This window comes from Wickerhamiella sorbophila, assembly GCF_002251995.1.
Source record: "Wickerhamiella sorbophila strain DS02 chromosome Unknown contig2, whole genome shotgun sequence".
NCBI classification, from domain to species: domain Eukaryota; kingdom Fungi; phylum Ascomycota; class Dipodascomycetes; order Dipodascales; family Trichomonascaceae; genus Wickerhamiella; species Wickerhamiella sorbophila.
The window spans coordinates 488,124-502,631 of record NW_020194005.1 but is presented as its reverse complement, the minus strand read 5'-3'; the positions used below and the strand labels follow the sequence as shown (position 1 = coordinate 502,631).

At 48.3% G+C, this 14,508-nt stretch overlaps 7 protein-coding genes across 7 annotated transcripts; 4 read left to right on the top strand and 3 right to left on the bottom strand.

Annotated features, from left to right (window-relative positions):
- Window positions 1-193: 193 nt before the first annotated feature.
- B9G98_03553 (CDP-diacylglycerol--serine O-phosphatidyltransferase) lies at window positions 194-928 on the top strand (the record flags this gene model as incomplete). The annotated part of the gene is made up of 1 exon (XM_024810110.1): window positions 194-928. The coding sequence occupies one exon, from the start codon at window positions 194-196 to the stop codon at window positions 926-928; it is 735 nt and encodes a 244-aa protein (XP_024665878.1).
- Window positions 929-1,411: 483 nt separating this feature from the next.
- On the top strand, window positions 1,412-3,538 carry B9G98_03552 (Phosphatidylinositol 4,5-bisphosphate-binding protein SLM2; the record flags this gene model as incomplete). The annotated part of the gene is made up of 1 exon (XM_024810109.1): window positions 1,412-3,538. One exon carries the CDS (start codon window positions 1,412-1,414, stop codon window positions 3,536-3,538), a length of 2,127 nt encoding a protein of 708 aa, XP_024665877.1.
- Window positions 3,539-3,647: 109 nt separating this feature from the next.
- On the bottom strand, window positions 3,648-5,258 carry B9G98_03551 (GDP-Man:Man(3)GlcNAc(2)-PP-Dol alpha-1,2-mannosyltransferase; the record flags this gene model as incomplete). Its single annotated transcript, XM_024810108.1, has 1 exon — window positions 3,648-5,258. The coding sequence occupies one exon, from the start codon at window positions 5,256-5,258 to the stop codon at window positions 3,648-3,650; it is 1,611 nt and encodes a 536-aa protein (XP_024665876.1).
- A 142-nt stretch (window positions 5,259-5,400) lies between these two features.
- On the bottom strand, window positions 5,401-6,051 carry B9G98_03550 (putative maintenance of ploidy protein mob1; the record flags this gene model as incomplete). The annotated part of the gene is made up of 1 exon (XM_024810107.1): window positions 5,401-6,051. One exon carries the CDS (start codon window positions 6,049-6,051, stop codon window positions 5,401-5,403), a length of 651 nt encoding a protein of 216 aa, XP_024665875.1.
- A 147-nt stretch (window positions 6,052-6,198) lies between these two features.
- Window positions 6,199-7,050, top strand: B9G98_03549 (Carrier protein YMC1, mitochondrial; the record flags this gene model as incomplete). Its single annotated transcript, XM_024810106.1, has 1 exon — window positions 6,199-7,050. The coding sequence occupies one exon, from the start codon at window positions 6,199-6,201 to the stop codon at window positions 7,048-7,050; it is 852 nt and encodes a 283-aa protein (XP_024665874.1).
- Window positions 7,042-10,797, bottom strand: B9G98_03548 (5-oxoprolinase; the record flags this gene model as incomplete). The annotated part of the gene is made up of 1 exon (XM_024810105.1): window positions 7,042-10,797. The coding sequence occupies one exon, from the start codon at window positions 10,795-10,797 to the stop codon at window positions 7,042-7,044; it is 3,756 nt and encodes a 1,251-aa protein (XP_024665873.1).
- Window positions 10,798-11,128: 331 nt separating this feature from the next.
- On the top strand, window positions 11,129-13,765 carry B9G98_03547 (DnaJ subfamily C member 10; the record flags this gene model as incomplete). Its single annotated transcript, XM_024810104.1, has 1 exon — window positions 11,129-13,765. The coding sequence occupies one exon, from the start codon at window positions 11,129-11,131 to the stop codon at window positions 13,763-13,765; it is 2,637 nt and encodes an 878-aa protein (XP_024665872.1).
- Window positions 13,766-14,508: the final 743 nt, after the last annotated feature.

The following is a 14,508-nucleotide window of genomic DNA, read 5'->3' as shown; positions in this document are numbered from 1 at the left end:
CATTATAATTTACTATCATTCTTGGGTCGGCTCAGAACGCCGGCCCATATGGATAAAAGCAAATCTCGACTAATAATTTTGTAGTTATGTATCGCACCAAAAAAAAGAGGCTTTTTATTAAAACCCAGTTTTCTGGTGGTCTTGCCGCCTCCAAAAAACCAAGTTCGGCCGCCGCCCAAAACAAACCCTCATTATGTCAACTTCCGACAGAGGACGAACGGTGGTTCGAAGGCGCTCGTCGTTTTTCTCACCTAGTCCTTCTCCTCCGCCAGTGGGCGAGAAGGATGAAAAGCTCTTCACTACCGATAATCGCCATTTTAGCATGCTGCGCCAGCTGGAGTATGCGGACTACATTACAATGATGAATTGTTTTTGTGGCTTCAACTCAATAGTGTCCACGTGCCGGTACATTATGAGTGGCTACGGCTCCAGCAACTATGCCTTCCGTGCAATGTTTTTGACGTTTTTGGGCTTCTTTTTTGACGTGTTTGACGGCCGAGTGGCGCGCTGGATGAATAAATCTTCTCTCATGGGCAAAGAGCTCGACTCGCTGGCTGACCTTGTTTCGTTTGGCGTGGCCCCAGCAGCAATTGGCTTCTCTTTAGGACTTCAAACAACTTTGGATGTTTTTCTTCTTACTTTCTTTGTTCTGTGCGGATTACTGCGTTTGGCCAGATTTAACGTCACCGCGGCTATTCTGTCCAAGGGCCACGACAAAGTCTCCCACTTCGAGGGTCTCCCTATTCCTTCGTCCCTAGGCACTGTCGCCGTCATGTCTTTGGCCCTCCGCTGGAACCGTGTGCACAACAATCTGCCCGGAGGACTGCGGTTCGCAGGCTCGCTATACGAATTCCATCCATGTGCACTTATCTTTTTCCTACACGGATGTTCTATGATTTCTAAGAGCCTCAAGATCCCCAAGTTGTAAACTGGGTTTGATGTTCTCCGTGCTTGTTCCTGTTCGTGGTTCTGTTAAACATAGATTTCCCACTACCACATTATGCTACAAACGCACTTTTAGAAATACGAAGATTCGAGCAAGAACGATTTGGTTGCTGCTGGAACTGGCCCTTTTTCAAACAAGACGCTTGACAATGTGACAAAAATCGAGCTGCTACTACGCACTTGTTTGTGTTCCTGCTCATTTTACTGAGATAAGCCCATACCCCCTGGGCCTTGACTCTACCCTCTCTTTACTACTCTATATCTTGTACATGTATGTTCAACCAGTCTCCTAATTATAGGCCTGCCCACCACTATCGACTCAAAACCGTTGACTATCATCTACCGTCCTGGCAGCAACCCGTACCCAACATGGTGCGGACTCAACGTCATCGTGCATCAAGGGTGGATGTAATCCCACCGGGCTGGCTTGCTCTTCCCCATCAATTCTACACCACAAACGCTTAGAATGAACCAGACAGAAAGGATCGACGCCGCGTCGGATATCTCGAGTCTAAGTGGCCAGTACACTCCTAAGAGGGTCGATACGGAAAAAGTGACTGAGGAAGCCCGCAAAGCGGCAGCCGCTATCTCTCCAAACCCCTGTAATCCTCTGACTCTCCCTCAAGTGCTCAATCCCACTATTCTGTTGTCTCAGCGGACAAATACATGGGGCAAACTACTCAAGGTACTGATCAGCTATTTCCGTGAAACTGCTGGCGTCCTGGATGAAACTGCTAAACTCCAGGACCGCGCCGCCCGCGCGATCGATATCCCTTTCCTGGACGCAGCAAATGCCAAGGCGCCCCCACCGGTGCCTATGCCTGGCAACTTCCGCCGCGACTACCCTTCCAACTTCAAAGACTCTGAAGATAAAATGTTTTTGGACTACGGAAATGAGTCAATTGCAGATCTTCCTATCACTCTTCTCAACTTCCACCGGGAAACCGCCCGATCGTCATTGGGTGGGGCTCAACTGATTCGAGCTGAACTAATTCCTGCTTTGGAAACTCTCCGCAAAGATCTGCTTCGTTACAGCGCTGAATTCGCCAACATGGCGCCCCGCTTCAAAAATTCAGACGTGGTCCCCCGTGAGCAGCAAACCACTGCAGCCCTCCTGCAGAGTTATGGTGCTTCTATTGATAGTTGCCTAAATGGCGAAACTCCTCGTGTTGATCCGTTCGTACTGAAGGTTCAATTGGAGGAACAGTTGCATCGTCAGGCTGCGGCAGAGAATTCGCTGCTGGATGCCTACCGCCATGCCGAGTCATTGGCCCAGGATGTGGAAATTTCAACCACGACGGTGTTACAGGACGTTTTGAAGGAGTTTGCAAACATTGTAGGCGGCCTTGGTGATATTTATGTTCAGAGTGCTGCCTCTATCGTTGACGGGTTTGGCTCAAAACACCCCCTGTTCGAACTGAACTCTTTCTTTGCCCGTGAAAACAAGTATTTCTTCAACGCCGAAGTTCCCGAGCGCCTGGCCACTGCCGCATCATATCGCCACCAGCTTTCTAACCTGGCTCGGCCAGTTCGCCAAGGCGAACTTGAACGCCGCACCAAGTATCTCAAATCATTCACTCGTAGTGAATACACCCTGACCCCGCAGTCTCTGATCGAGTTCCGCAACAACCAACCTGTTCTTACCATCGACCTTGCCGGTGCCGGTGCCACATTTGATAAGGATCACAAACACGCTTCAAGCGACCGCTTTGTTCTACAGGCCCGTCAGGCCGATACGGGTAAGATGCAGACATGGGTTTTCCGGTCTGATAACGCAGCTGAGTGGGCCGAAGACGTCCAGCGAATCTTGGCTCATAAGACTCCTAAGGAGCGTGCTACTGCCCTCTTTGGCAGTGCTGAAGCCACGCAGGAAGACTCCGTCAACGAAAGTTCAGTTAAGGGTGACACTGTTTCCGCAGTTGCAATGTCCACAGCTGCTGTAAAGTCGGTCAATGTTGATAACAAGTCCGACAAAGACGTTAGTGATGTGTCTGGTACCACCCCCAGAAGACCCAGTAATTATAAGCGTGATGAGACCGGCGCAGTGGCAGCCCTCACCACTAGCACAGGTGCTGTCGCTGGAGGCGCTCATAACGCTGCCATGGATGTTCCTACTACCACACCCCAGCCAGCTGCGTATCGTAAGGATTTGAATGTACTCGATGATAAACCTCAAACACGGCCTTTGGTTGGTGCCGCTGCTGGTGATCATGGTGCCTCGGCTATTCATGATTCAGACGACCAAACCTCTGTGTTTTCCTACGATCTCACCCACAAGGCCACCACTTACGAAGGTGAAGATTACAAGCCTCAGACATTGTCCGTAGCGGCCGAGCGTCGACTTACGCAGACCTCTCACAAGCTTGAGGAGGGTGATGGAATTGGCGTAGCTCGTACCGCCGACGAGGCTGATGTTCCCGAGGAAATCGTCCTAAGACGACGCAAGTCTTCTGTTTCTGCTGGCTCTAGAAAGAACTCCCGGCGTGCCACAGCTTCATACGGTGACGACGACCTCAAGCCGCTGAGCGCTCCCGAAAAGCAAGAACTCTTCTTCTCCGAAGATCTCCCTGCCACTACTTCCGGTCACAATTAGAATCTCGGACAAGTCATGATAAAGAAAGAATTCATACATTTATCCCCTTTGTGTTGTTGTTGTAGTTGTAGTTTTGAGTTGAGTTCTCTAGGTTTATTTCTTTACATGCTTAATCAAAGAGTCCCGATTTGACCCGCAGTGCTCGGTACTTTTCTTCGGTCTTGGGGATACTGGAAAGCGAGCTCTCCCAGGATTTGGTGAAAGCCTCGTCGGAAAATCTCAGGCTGGCTTTATATGCCCGCACGCTAAGTGCCCGCTGCTCCTCGACCGGTAAAGAAAGAACAGATCGCATCGCGTCGCTCAGTTTGGGATACTCGCATGGTTTGTAGTCAGGGTCGGACTTGGACTTGAAAAAGAATCCCGGTGTGCCTTGATCATCTTTGATGATATCTAAAAGAGGTCCAGCACTGGTATGGGCAATAGGTATCAATCCAGCAGCCATCACTTCAACAACACCCATACCAAAGTGTTCATTCCACATAGCATTAAGACCGATCAAAGAGGTCTGGAGGATGCGTTTAACAGCAACCCATGGGGCATTTTCAACAATGGTATAGTCGCTATCAGTGAGCTGTAGTGAAGTTCCGAGCTCTTTCAGGTACGCAACCCGTTGCTGGTCTGCCAAATTTCGGACAGATCCCAGTAAGATGAGGTGGGGCTTTTTTCCATGGAACTTTTTATCTGAGGCAATGAGTCGGGCGAACGCTTTGAGAACAAGCTCATGGCGCTTCTCGGGCCGGAATTGCGCAACATATGCCAATACAGCCACCCGCTCCTCTTTACCCGTCACTTCAGGGAAATCCTGAACAGCTACTGGTGGATAGACAATATCAATGTCCTTCTTACCCCACGTTCGCGCCAGATGCTGTTTAGTCCAGGTAGAGTTAGCCATCACTTTGTTGGCAAAAAGACCAGCTACCTTGTAGGCGATCAACAGAGCCCGCCAGTAAATCTGTTTAGGTGAAAAAAGCCGAAGTGAGCTGATCATTTCGCTTTGGATGAACGGATAGTGGACATAAGCCACCACTGGAATCTGGGCAAACCAACGAACAACTGGATAACTGAACGGGAGACCAGTGGTGTCAATGAACACGTCTGGAACCAAGTTGGAAATAGCCTCGTAACCAAGCAGTGCCTGACCAAATGCCTGACCAACGAGATTAAAAATCGGGTATAAAGACGGCTCGATGAGCTGCTTTTGAGTCAAAAAGATGATCACGATACGATCCACCTCTTGTGCACTGAACTGGATATTAAAACGCTCTGCGGCCTTCTCCAGCAGGACTTTGGGTGTCAAGTTATCCTCAACTCCGACATAAATTGCAGCAATCTTGGCCTCCTCAGCTAGGGCTGTTTTAACAGCCGCCCAAAGAACGCGCTCTCCTCCTCCGCCCGCATTGGCATTGGGGTGGAAAAAGCCATAGATCTTTCTGCGGGTTGGCTTGCCGACTACACGGACATCAACAGTATCTGCACGCATTTCAAGCATCGAGGTCAACAATGCTGGTTTAAGAGACGACAAAATAAGCTGGCGTCGCATCGATGGTGTCTTGACCACGTTGGGGATCGGGGCCTTGGATTGATGGGCGAATTCCACAAAATCTTTCCATTTGGCGGGCATCTGGCGCAGTCTCTGCCTCAAAACAACAGTTACCATCCATAGTCCAACTATGGCAGTCACCGTGCCTGCCACAGCTGCAACCGCTACCTGAAAGAGCATGTTCGGTCGGATGCTTGAAAAGTTCGGAGAGAGGGCCTTAGTCAAGGGCCGATCCAGAGAGCTGCTGGCGGAAAGTAGGAATAATTTATGTCCTTGAATATAATATAGTATAGTTGATGCGATGCTGTGGCCGTTGGGGAACTCACTCTTTTTTAAGCATATCGATAAGTTCTGCCAAGGGGCCAAACTCGGCGGGGTCGACGAGATCGAATTCTTCGGAAAACAAAACAAAATGCTTGAGACTGGTATTCAAATGAGGCTCAAGACCAAGTTCAGAGATCTGCTCAAAGTGGTGGCAGTAGATGTGGGCGTAGACTCTGAACAATCGGCGCAGAATTGTCTTGAACACCTGCATGGATCCAGGAGCAAACTCGACCCCAAGAGCACTCGGGAAGTAGTCAGGGTTGTCCAAATAGCGTTGGACCCATTGCATCAGATTTTCCACGTATTCAGGAGCGCTCAATCGCGTCGGCTTGCGGTAATGTGAAGACTGGGCATCCTGCCACAGGTACTCATACTCTTCAGTGGCCATCATTTTGGGGCAGCTGGAGGGCGAACACAGCTTGGTGATAGTACTGTAAAGCATATTGACTTGGTTGAAAAAGTCCACGACATGAACAGCGACCCATTCATGCAGATCCTCGCCAGGAGGTAGTTTCACAGCCTCACGCAGAGCATCCGACCCTAGCGTGGCCCGGGCATAATTACGAAGAGCTGTGCCTTGTTTCGACCCTGCCCCATTTTTCGTGCGGAACGTCTTCAGTGTACGTCCATTCAATGTTAGAAACGACATGGTGCCTCAATAACAACAAACCAAGGTCCCGAAGACTTGATGAATAACAAACCTGGCAGATCGCGGGGGTGTTCAAGTATAAATCCAACACCCCCCATGTGAGATCGTAACCGTAATGCAGGACTCTCGCTTGTGCACATTCACGTGATGGACTCGAGCTGGCAGCGAAAAGCTAAAGACACTTTTGCTGGATTTGTCGGCGGTGCAGTTCAGGTACTGGTCGGACAGCCATTCGACCTTGTCAAGGTCAGAATGCAGACTGGGCAGTACAAAACCATCGCGGAGACGGTGACGCAAACTCTAGCGAAAGAGGGCCCCGCTGCATTCTACAAAGGCACCACTGCGCCGTTATTTGGAGTCGGTGCCTGCGTGTCGATCCAATTTTACACTTTCCATGAAACTAAACGTCAAATTGCAAACTACACAAAAGCCGATCTCACTCCCTCACAGTTTTATCTGGCAGGTGCCACGGCCGGTGTCGCCAACTCTGTGGTCACGACCCCCATTGAGCATGTGCGAATTCTGATGCAAACACAGAAAGATAGCACTTTCAAGGGACCGTTCGATGCGGCAAGGAAAGTTTCCGCGCAGTACGGGTGGAGAGCGGTCTACAGAGGGTTCTCAGTCACTACTCTTAGAGAAATTCAAGCTTATGGAACATGGTTTATGACTTTCGAGTATCTTATTTCTACACAAACACGCCAAGGTATAAAACGAGACGATATCCCTACCTGGAAGCTAATGAGCTTTGGTGCTTTGGCTGGCGAAGCGCTTTGGCTGGCCTCTTATCCGCTGGATGTGGTGAAATCTCAGTTCCAGGGAGACAAATTCGGACCAGCGGCAAGATATAAGGGTGCAATTGATGCGGCCAGACAGACCTGGAAAACGTTAGGATTTCGAGGGTTCTGGGTAGGCCTTGTTCCAACGCTGTTGAGAGCACTACCCGCTTCGGCCTGTACTTTTGCATCGGTTGAACTCACACTCCGTTTCTTAGGCTGAACCAGCACCTCCGCCACCAGGCGTTCGAATGATAATACGATCGCCAGGTCTCATTTGAACCGTGTTCTTACCTCCAAGATCCGTCTCTTTGCCGTCGTGCACCCATAAATTGCGACCACGTAGTCCGGGGTTGCCTCCATTCAATCCATAGGGAGCCAATTCTCGCCTCTCTGATAGAATAGATACCTGAACAGGATGGCGGAATTCGATGTCTCTCACAACGCCGTCTCCTCCTGTGTGCTTCCCAGAGCCTCCAGACCCTTGTCGAATAGAAAACTCTCTAAGGATAACAGGATAGTTTTTCTCAAATACTTCGGGGTCGGTGGCCCTGGTATTCGTCATGTGGACTTGAACGCCGCTTTGACCATTCCAAGTTGGTCCAGCACCGGCTCCTCCTGCAATGGTCTCATAGTACCCAAATCCGCGGACTACATTGCCAGCTTCATTCTTTCTACCACCGTACCCAAATGTAAGGTTGTTACAAGTACCTTGAGAGCCTGCAACTGCCTGGAACGCATGGAATACAATATCAGTGATTCTCTGAGAAGTTTCGACGTTTCCTCCTACAGTAGCTGCGGTTGGCTCCGGCGACAAGACGGTTTTTTCCGGAATATATATTTCCAAAGGTGTGAGACACCCTTGGTTCAAGGGAATGTTATCCTTTACCATAGTGCGCAAACAGTAAAGGATCGCAGAAGACGTGATAGCCCGAGGAGCGTTGAGGTTTCCTTTGACTTGGGGCCCTGTGCCAGTAAAATCGAACTTTGCGGTGCCTGTTTCAGCATCAATAGTAACCGTAAGCTCAATGTTGGTTCCGTCATCAAGAGCGTCAACACCATGTAGTTTGGTACCATGTTTTTCAGCGACAGATTTGAGAAGCTGCCGAATGCTATGCTCTGCATTAGTCTGAATGCCGTTCATGTAGAGCTGCACAACTTTAAGTGAATATTCATCGCATAAAAGTTTGAGAAGTTGGATTCCTTTGTGGTTGGCTGCAATCTGAGCTTTGAGGTCCGAGATACTGTCGCTCAAGCTTCTAGAGCCGCTGCATCCCGGGTACTGGGCAGGATCCTCGTACAGAAGTTTGACAATACCGTCGTAGTCGAATTTGCCTTTTGAAACCACTTTAAACCCTTCGATCATGGCACCCTCTTGCCATAGATGCTCAGAGAATGGAGGCATGGAACCAGCGGTGATACCGCCAATGTCCGAGTGATGGCCACGCGATGCGGCCCAGAAAATGATCTCACCATTAGAGAAAACTGGAGTAATCACCGTGATATCAGGAAGGTGAGAACCACCATAAGCTGGGTGATTGGCAACAATAACATCACCGTCCTCGAGCTTACCCTCCCATTTTTTCTTTTGAAATGCAACAGCCGAAGACATTGATCCAAGATGTACAGGGATGTGTGGAGCGTTAGCAACAAGTCCACCATCCGGAGAGAAGATTGCACAGCTAAAGTCTAACCGCTCCTTGATATTTGTAGAGATAGATGTCTTTTGTAGTGTCTGTCCCATTTGCTCCGCAATACTCATAAAACGGTGGCCAAATACCGACAACTGAATGGGATCGATTTCAAGCTCCCTTACCTTCTGGGAGTTACCAGAGTCAATATTCAAAATCATATGGTTCGGACAAACGAGTGCCGTCGTACTAGGATCTACAACGATGGTTTGAGTGTCATCCAGAATCATTGCCGGGCCTGTGATGTTCATACCAGGCTTTAACTCGTCCCATTTGAACAAAGCTGCATCCACCCATTTGTCGTCAAAAAACATACGTTGTGTTTCACTAGAAGTTGCATGAATAAAGCATCTTGGCATTATTGGCAAAAGTTGATCTTCAGACGAATGAGGCCTCGCAACAGCCCGAACGCGAATATCCCGGACCAAAATATCACGTTCTAAAGTGAAACCAAATTCTTTTGCATGTAGCTTAACAAACTTGCTAGCGAAACTAGAGTCTTTGGACTCACGAACCATGATAAACGTCTCAGAACCTTTGTAGCGAAGATTGAGGTACCGCTCGATGCTTATGCCTGTGCTTTCTACCCCCTGATCAACTAGACTTTGAATGGCCTGCTCTTGAATCTGATCCAAACGCTTGGAGAGCCCAGGTAACTCAGCGTCAGAAAGCGTCAACGACTCTGGTCTTTGAGCTTCGGCTACAATATCAGCTAAAGCAATTCCAAAAGCTGAAAGGATGGAGGAATGCTTGTGAATGATAACTTGATTGATTCCGAGGTTTTTGGCAACTGCGTACGCGTGCTGTCCACCTGCACCACCAAAACTTGCCAAGACGTGATTGGCTGTGGAATATCCTTTTCCTTCGGTCAGACTTCGGATCGGTCGGCACATTGTTTCATTTGCAACTGTTAAAAACCCAAGAGCAACTTGCTCGGGAGTGAGGGGCTCAGCGTGACTGCGGTCGCCATTGATCTGCTTTGTGAGCTCAGTAAACTTATGAGCCACGATATCCTCGTCCAAAGGCTCGTTTTCATTGGGACCAAAAATATGCGGGAACGAGGCTACATTGATTCGTCCCAAAAACAGATTAGCATCAGTTACTGTTAATGGGCCACCTTTGCGATAACAAGCCGGCCCTGGGTGGGCAGATGCAGATGCAGGCCCGATAACAAATAAGCCTTTGCGCCAGAACAAGATAGAGCCACCACCAGCTGCAACAGTCTGAATATCAAGTTGAGGAGCTTGTATTGTGACTTGTGCTGTGGTTGTTTCAAAAACGTGCTCCAAATGACCGTTGTACCTGCTAACATCAGTGGATGTGCCGCCCATATCGAAACCTAAACAAGGTTTATCGCGGTAAGTAGTCTTCGCATAGCCCACCACACCGCCAGCAGGACCCGAAAGAATGGCTTTCAACCCACTGAATGTATTCCAAGATGTCAGTCCACCATCACTTTGCATAAACAGCAGCTTGTTTCCTATCGCATTCAGCCCGCCTTTGAATCCTTGCCCAATTGTTTCGATATAACGAGCGGTAATGGGACTCAAATAAGCATCCGCTGTTGATGAGTTTGCCCGACTAACTAGTTTTATCATGGGCTGAAGCCTTGAGGAAACAGAGATATCTGTGAACCCCACTTTGGTAGCGATCTTGGCAACGAGCTCCTCATGACGTGAATAGGTATAAGAATGCAATAGCGAAATAGCAATTGACCGAATACCCTTGTTCCAGATAGATTTTAGAGTCTTCTCAACAGCTTCCTCGTCTGGCTCTTTCAAAATACGAATGGCTTCTCCTGAAACCCCCTTGCGAATGCTCGGGTCCTCCCAGTTCGCTTCAAAGGGGAGTGGATTCTCGCTAAACCCCTCAATTGTGACTCTCTCATCGATCTCAAACACATCTTCGTACAGCGCTTCTAGTTTGGCGACTTTAATATCAAAAATATCTGGCCTGGCCTGCTGGCCAATACGAAGGATATCTCTGAACCCTTTTGTGACAATAAAGGCTACCCGCTCACCTTTGCGCTCTAAAAGAGCGTTTGTGGCTACAGTCGTACCCATTCGAATGCTGTCGACCATTGAAAGATCCAGTGGTTCGCCTTTTGGAATGACCCTGCCCGTGACCTTCTCCAGGACTCGGCGAATCCCTTCAACAGGGGCATCCTTGTAGTTCTCAGGGTCGACACTGAGCAACTTCAAGACCATCTCTTTTTTCCCGTCCGAAGCATATACATCTGTAAACGTTCCACCCCGGTCAATGGCTATTTTGAGCGACATTGTCAATGGGCAGGGGGTGATTGATAATTACACACTTGGATAGGTTGTACATAAGTCGTCGTCGCAGCTGATGATCGGACTACTATCGAATTTTCGAACACTGTATACAAATACGAAATATTTCCCTTGTATCAGAGTTGCGCTTATTTTGCTATGCGAAACGTGTTTAGGTTTTCAAAACACATCTCGCCAAGGATTTTTCTCCTGCATGGCCTATTAGATAATAAGAGCTATCTAGTGTGTCAGAATCACCTTGTTCGCCTTATTCTCCTGAATAATTGTCTCAAGTGTTCATAAAACCTCAGGGTGCACTTAAAACTCGATCTTTCTAATGAGATTTGATGTACTGAGCTCCCTTCTGGCGTTAGTCGCATCTATTGCTGCCGCCTCGCCGGACAGTGGATCCGGAAAACCGGAAATGGCCAGCCTTACGCCTGAATCCTTCAAAGATAACAATATGCCAGGTCTTTGGTACGTCAAGTTTTTTTCGCCGTACTGTGCAAAGTGCCTGGAAGTCGCACCGAAGTGGACATTAGCATTTGAAAAGTATGGAGGTAATGATGAGACCTTATCTTGGGGTGAGGTTAACTGTTCTGAACAGGGTGATCTTTGCAGTGAACAGAACATCAAGAAGTTTCCTCAAATCCACGTATACAAGGACAATCAGTTTGTGGCTACGTTTGAGTATGCCCTCGAGGAAGAGGACTTCTACTTGTTTGCTCGTAACTTGCAGAAGTTTGGGGTTGAAGGTGTAAACGCAAGTGTTACCGAAATGAAAGAGATTATCGACAAAGAAGAGAAGGAACGCAATATGACTCCGGAAGAGACCGAAACTAGACTCCAAAATGCGCATGAGAAAGTTGTCGAGGCGAACACAGTGGCCTCACTCTCGAGTATGACTGAGAATGTCATCATTGAGATAGGCGAGAAGGAATGGACCCCGGCCCGTATGAACAAGCTCTGGTTAGTGCGTTTCCATTCCCCTTACTCTAGCGAGTCCAAAGACCAGGTTGCGTCTTGGAAACAAGCTTTCCAGGAGCTAGGTGGGATTTTTGGGACTTGGGGGATGGGTATGATTTGGGCCGAGGTTGATTGTCATAAGAATGCTGTTCTTTGCAAAAGGCTCGATATTACTGAGTTCCCAAGCTTGCGCGTCTTCTTGGACAATGAGTGGCTTCACACCTACGATGGGAAGCCCACTGTTGAAGGCATTAAAGAGTTCGCTAAAGAAGCAGTTGATAAATGGGCACCCCGTGATACTGAAGGCAAGGTTCTGGAATACAGTTTCTCTAGAGACAAGAACCTTGCTGATGAGAATGAAAAGGAAACAGCGACTCGCCCAGTGATTTCAGATAACGCTCTTGCGGATGCGATTGATTACGCTCTTCGTACCGCAGGTAAGAGAGTTGACGCCGACCCTGGCTTGCTTATTTTCGGTTCAGATGCAGAGGCCAAGCACAACATCCGGCTTTTTAGCGAGCCCGATGCTCCCCCTCCTAATTGGGACGATGTTAAGGCGACCCATAACAATGGTGCTTCAGTTACTTTGAGTGAAGAAGATTATCGCACCTTTACCACCAGCGGAGAAGAGCCCTGGTTCATTAAATTCTTCATGCCCGGTTGCCCCCACTGCCAAGCTATGGCGCCAGAGTGGAAAAAGCTGGCTGAAATCACTGCTGGTAAGGTCAACATTGGAGAAGTAAACTGCCAGGAGAACAGAGCCCTGTGTAGTGAAGTTGGTATCAAGCGTGTACCCACCATGCGTTTCTACGATCAACATAAGCTCCAGCCCGATTATACCGGTGCTCTTGAGGCTACAGCAATGGAAATGTACACGCTTACACAAATGGGTGGTCATATTATTCCGATTGATTCCGAGGAAGAAGTTTGGGGCAACGTAACCATCAACAATGGTGAAGACAGGGCTTCTTTTATCTTTGTTTACGACAAGTCAGTCAGAGATGAAGACTGGAGAGCTCTCGCAAAGTTCAGTAGCCTCTTGACTTCTTTTGATGGCGTTGTATATCGCTCAAACAACAATGATGTTCGTGACAAATTTAGCATCCACCATCACGGTTCCACTCTAGCCTATTTGGGCGTTGTCGATGATGAAGATACAGCCACGGGCCATTTCGCTATACCTTATCGTCTCTCAAACAACCCGATCAAGCTGCGAGACCCAGCTGGGCTTTACGATTGGGCACGCCAGGTTCGATACTCTGGTGCCCAGCTGCTGCAGCTGTCGGAACTTCCAATTATGAACACCCTCGCACCAGCCCATGCGGTTTATCTGCTCCCTGAGGGGTCTGGGAATCTTCCCGAAGATGTTACCAAAGAACTTTATCAGTATCGCAAGCTGGCTTATGATCTCTATGAGGAATCTGATTCTCGTAGAATCAAGCGGGAGAACGAGCTGCGGGTGGCTCGTCTAGTTGCCACGGACGATGCAGTGGCCAAAGGCAATTATGGACTCGCAAACAAAATCGAGACAGCAATGGCCGAAGTCCCATTTGAGCTCAATATTACTCTCAATTATATGCATATTGATCAATGGAAAGAACAGTTTGGTGGCTTCTTTGATGTGTCTGCGCATAAAGAGGGTGCCGTCGTTGTTTTTGATCCGGCTAATGCGCGAATTGTGGACTCTGTTACTGGAGAGCGAATCCGACCTGGAGACAAAAATGCTATCGTTAAGGCATACGAAGCTCTCAACTCCTATGCCATCAACCGTTCTCCTGTTGTGAGTAAGGGTCTGAAAAGCGTTCCGAACGTCAAGCCGTTCATTCCAGCAAAGACATTGAACTTTGAGGATCTCTCCACTGGGTTCTGGAAGAAAGGTGGCTTTGAGTCAAAGTATCTTTTCATGTTGTTTGTCGTCATTGGCGCGTTCTTTGGCTACCGGCGACTCGCCAGGCCATCGTTGCGTAAACATGGTCGTGGTGCCATTTTGACTGGTAAATTCGACTAATTATATCGAAAATTCACTAGTTCATATAATAATCTAATTTTTATATCTCCGATCTCATTCAATGAATGGCCCCACTCCACTTGTAGACCGGATGTGCTCCAGATTCTGCAACTTGGTCATCGCTCCAACTGCATGCATCCGGGCCGCATATCCCGACGCAGAACTAAGGGTAATTAATTCACCTAGTATCAGCTGATAGTGTTCATTCTTTATCCTGGTGTGCCCTGAACTAGAGCGGAGCTGTCTCTCAATGTAATCTCCGAGGTACTTTTAAGCTTTAATGAAAACACTCAGCTGACTCGAAACAGCCGGCCCCGGCGGCTGCAGGACATGTGCACCGTATGCTGCATTAAGTAAAATGTCAGAGCAAGGTCCTGTTGTTAACGAAAGCGATTGGCACTGGTAAAATACGCAATAGTTTGTAAACTGTGCGTATACAATGTACTGAGGACGTTACAGGATTTTTTGTCCGCGTGGTTGACCGTGCGTTTAAGCTCAAGCTTTGACAAGTATTAGCAGCATGCTGCCGTCTTCTCTATGGCGCATATTTTATCAAATTTGCATTTCTTAGGCAAAGCGTATATATAATTTAGGCTCCCTAAGACAAACCAAACGCAGCAGAACTTAACCATTAAGCTGAATTCTACGTTTGCATTTCCTGGTATTTTACATTTACCTCAGGTCTACACACTGGAAAAATTTAAACGTGCTTCTTCCCAAGAGAGGTCAATCTGGCGTTGACC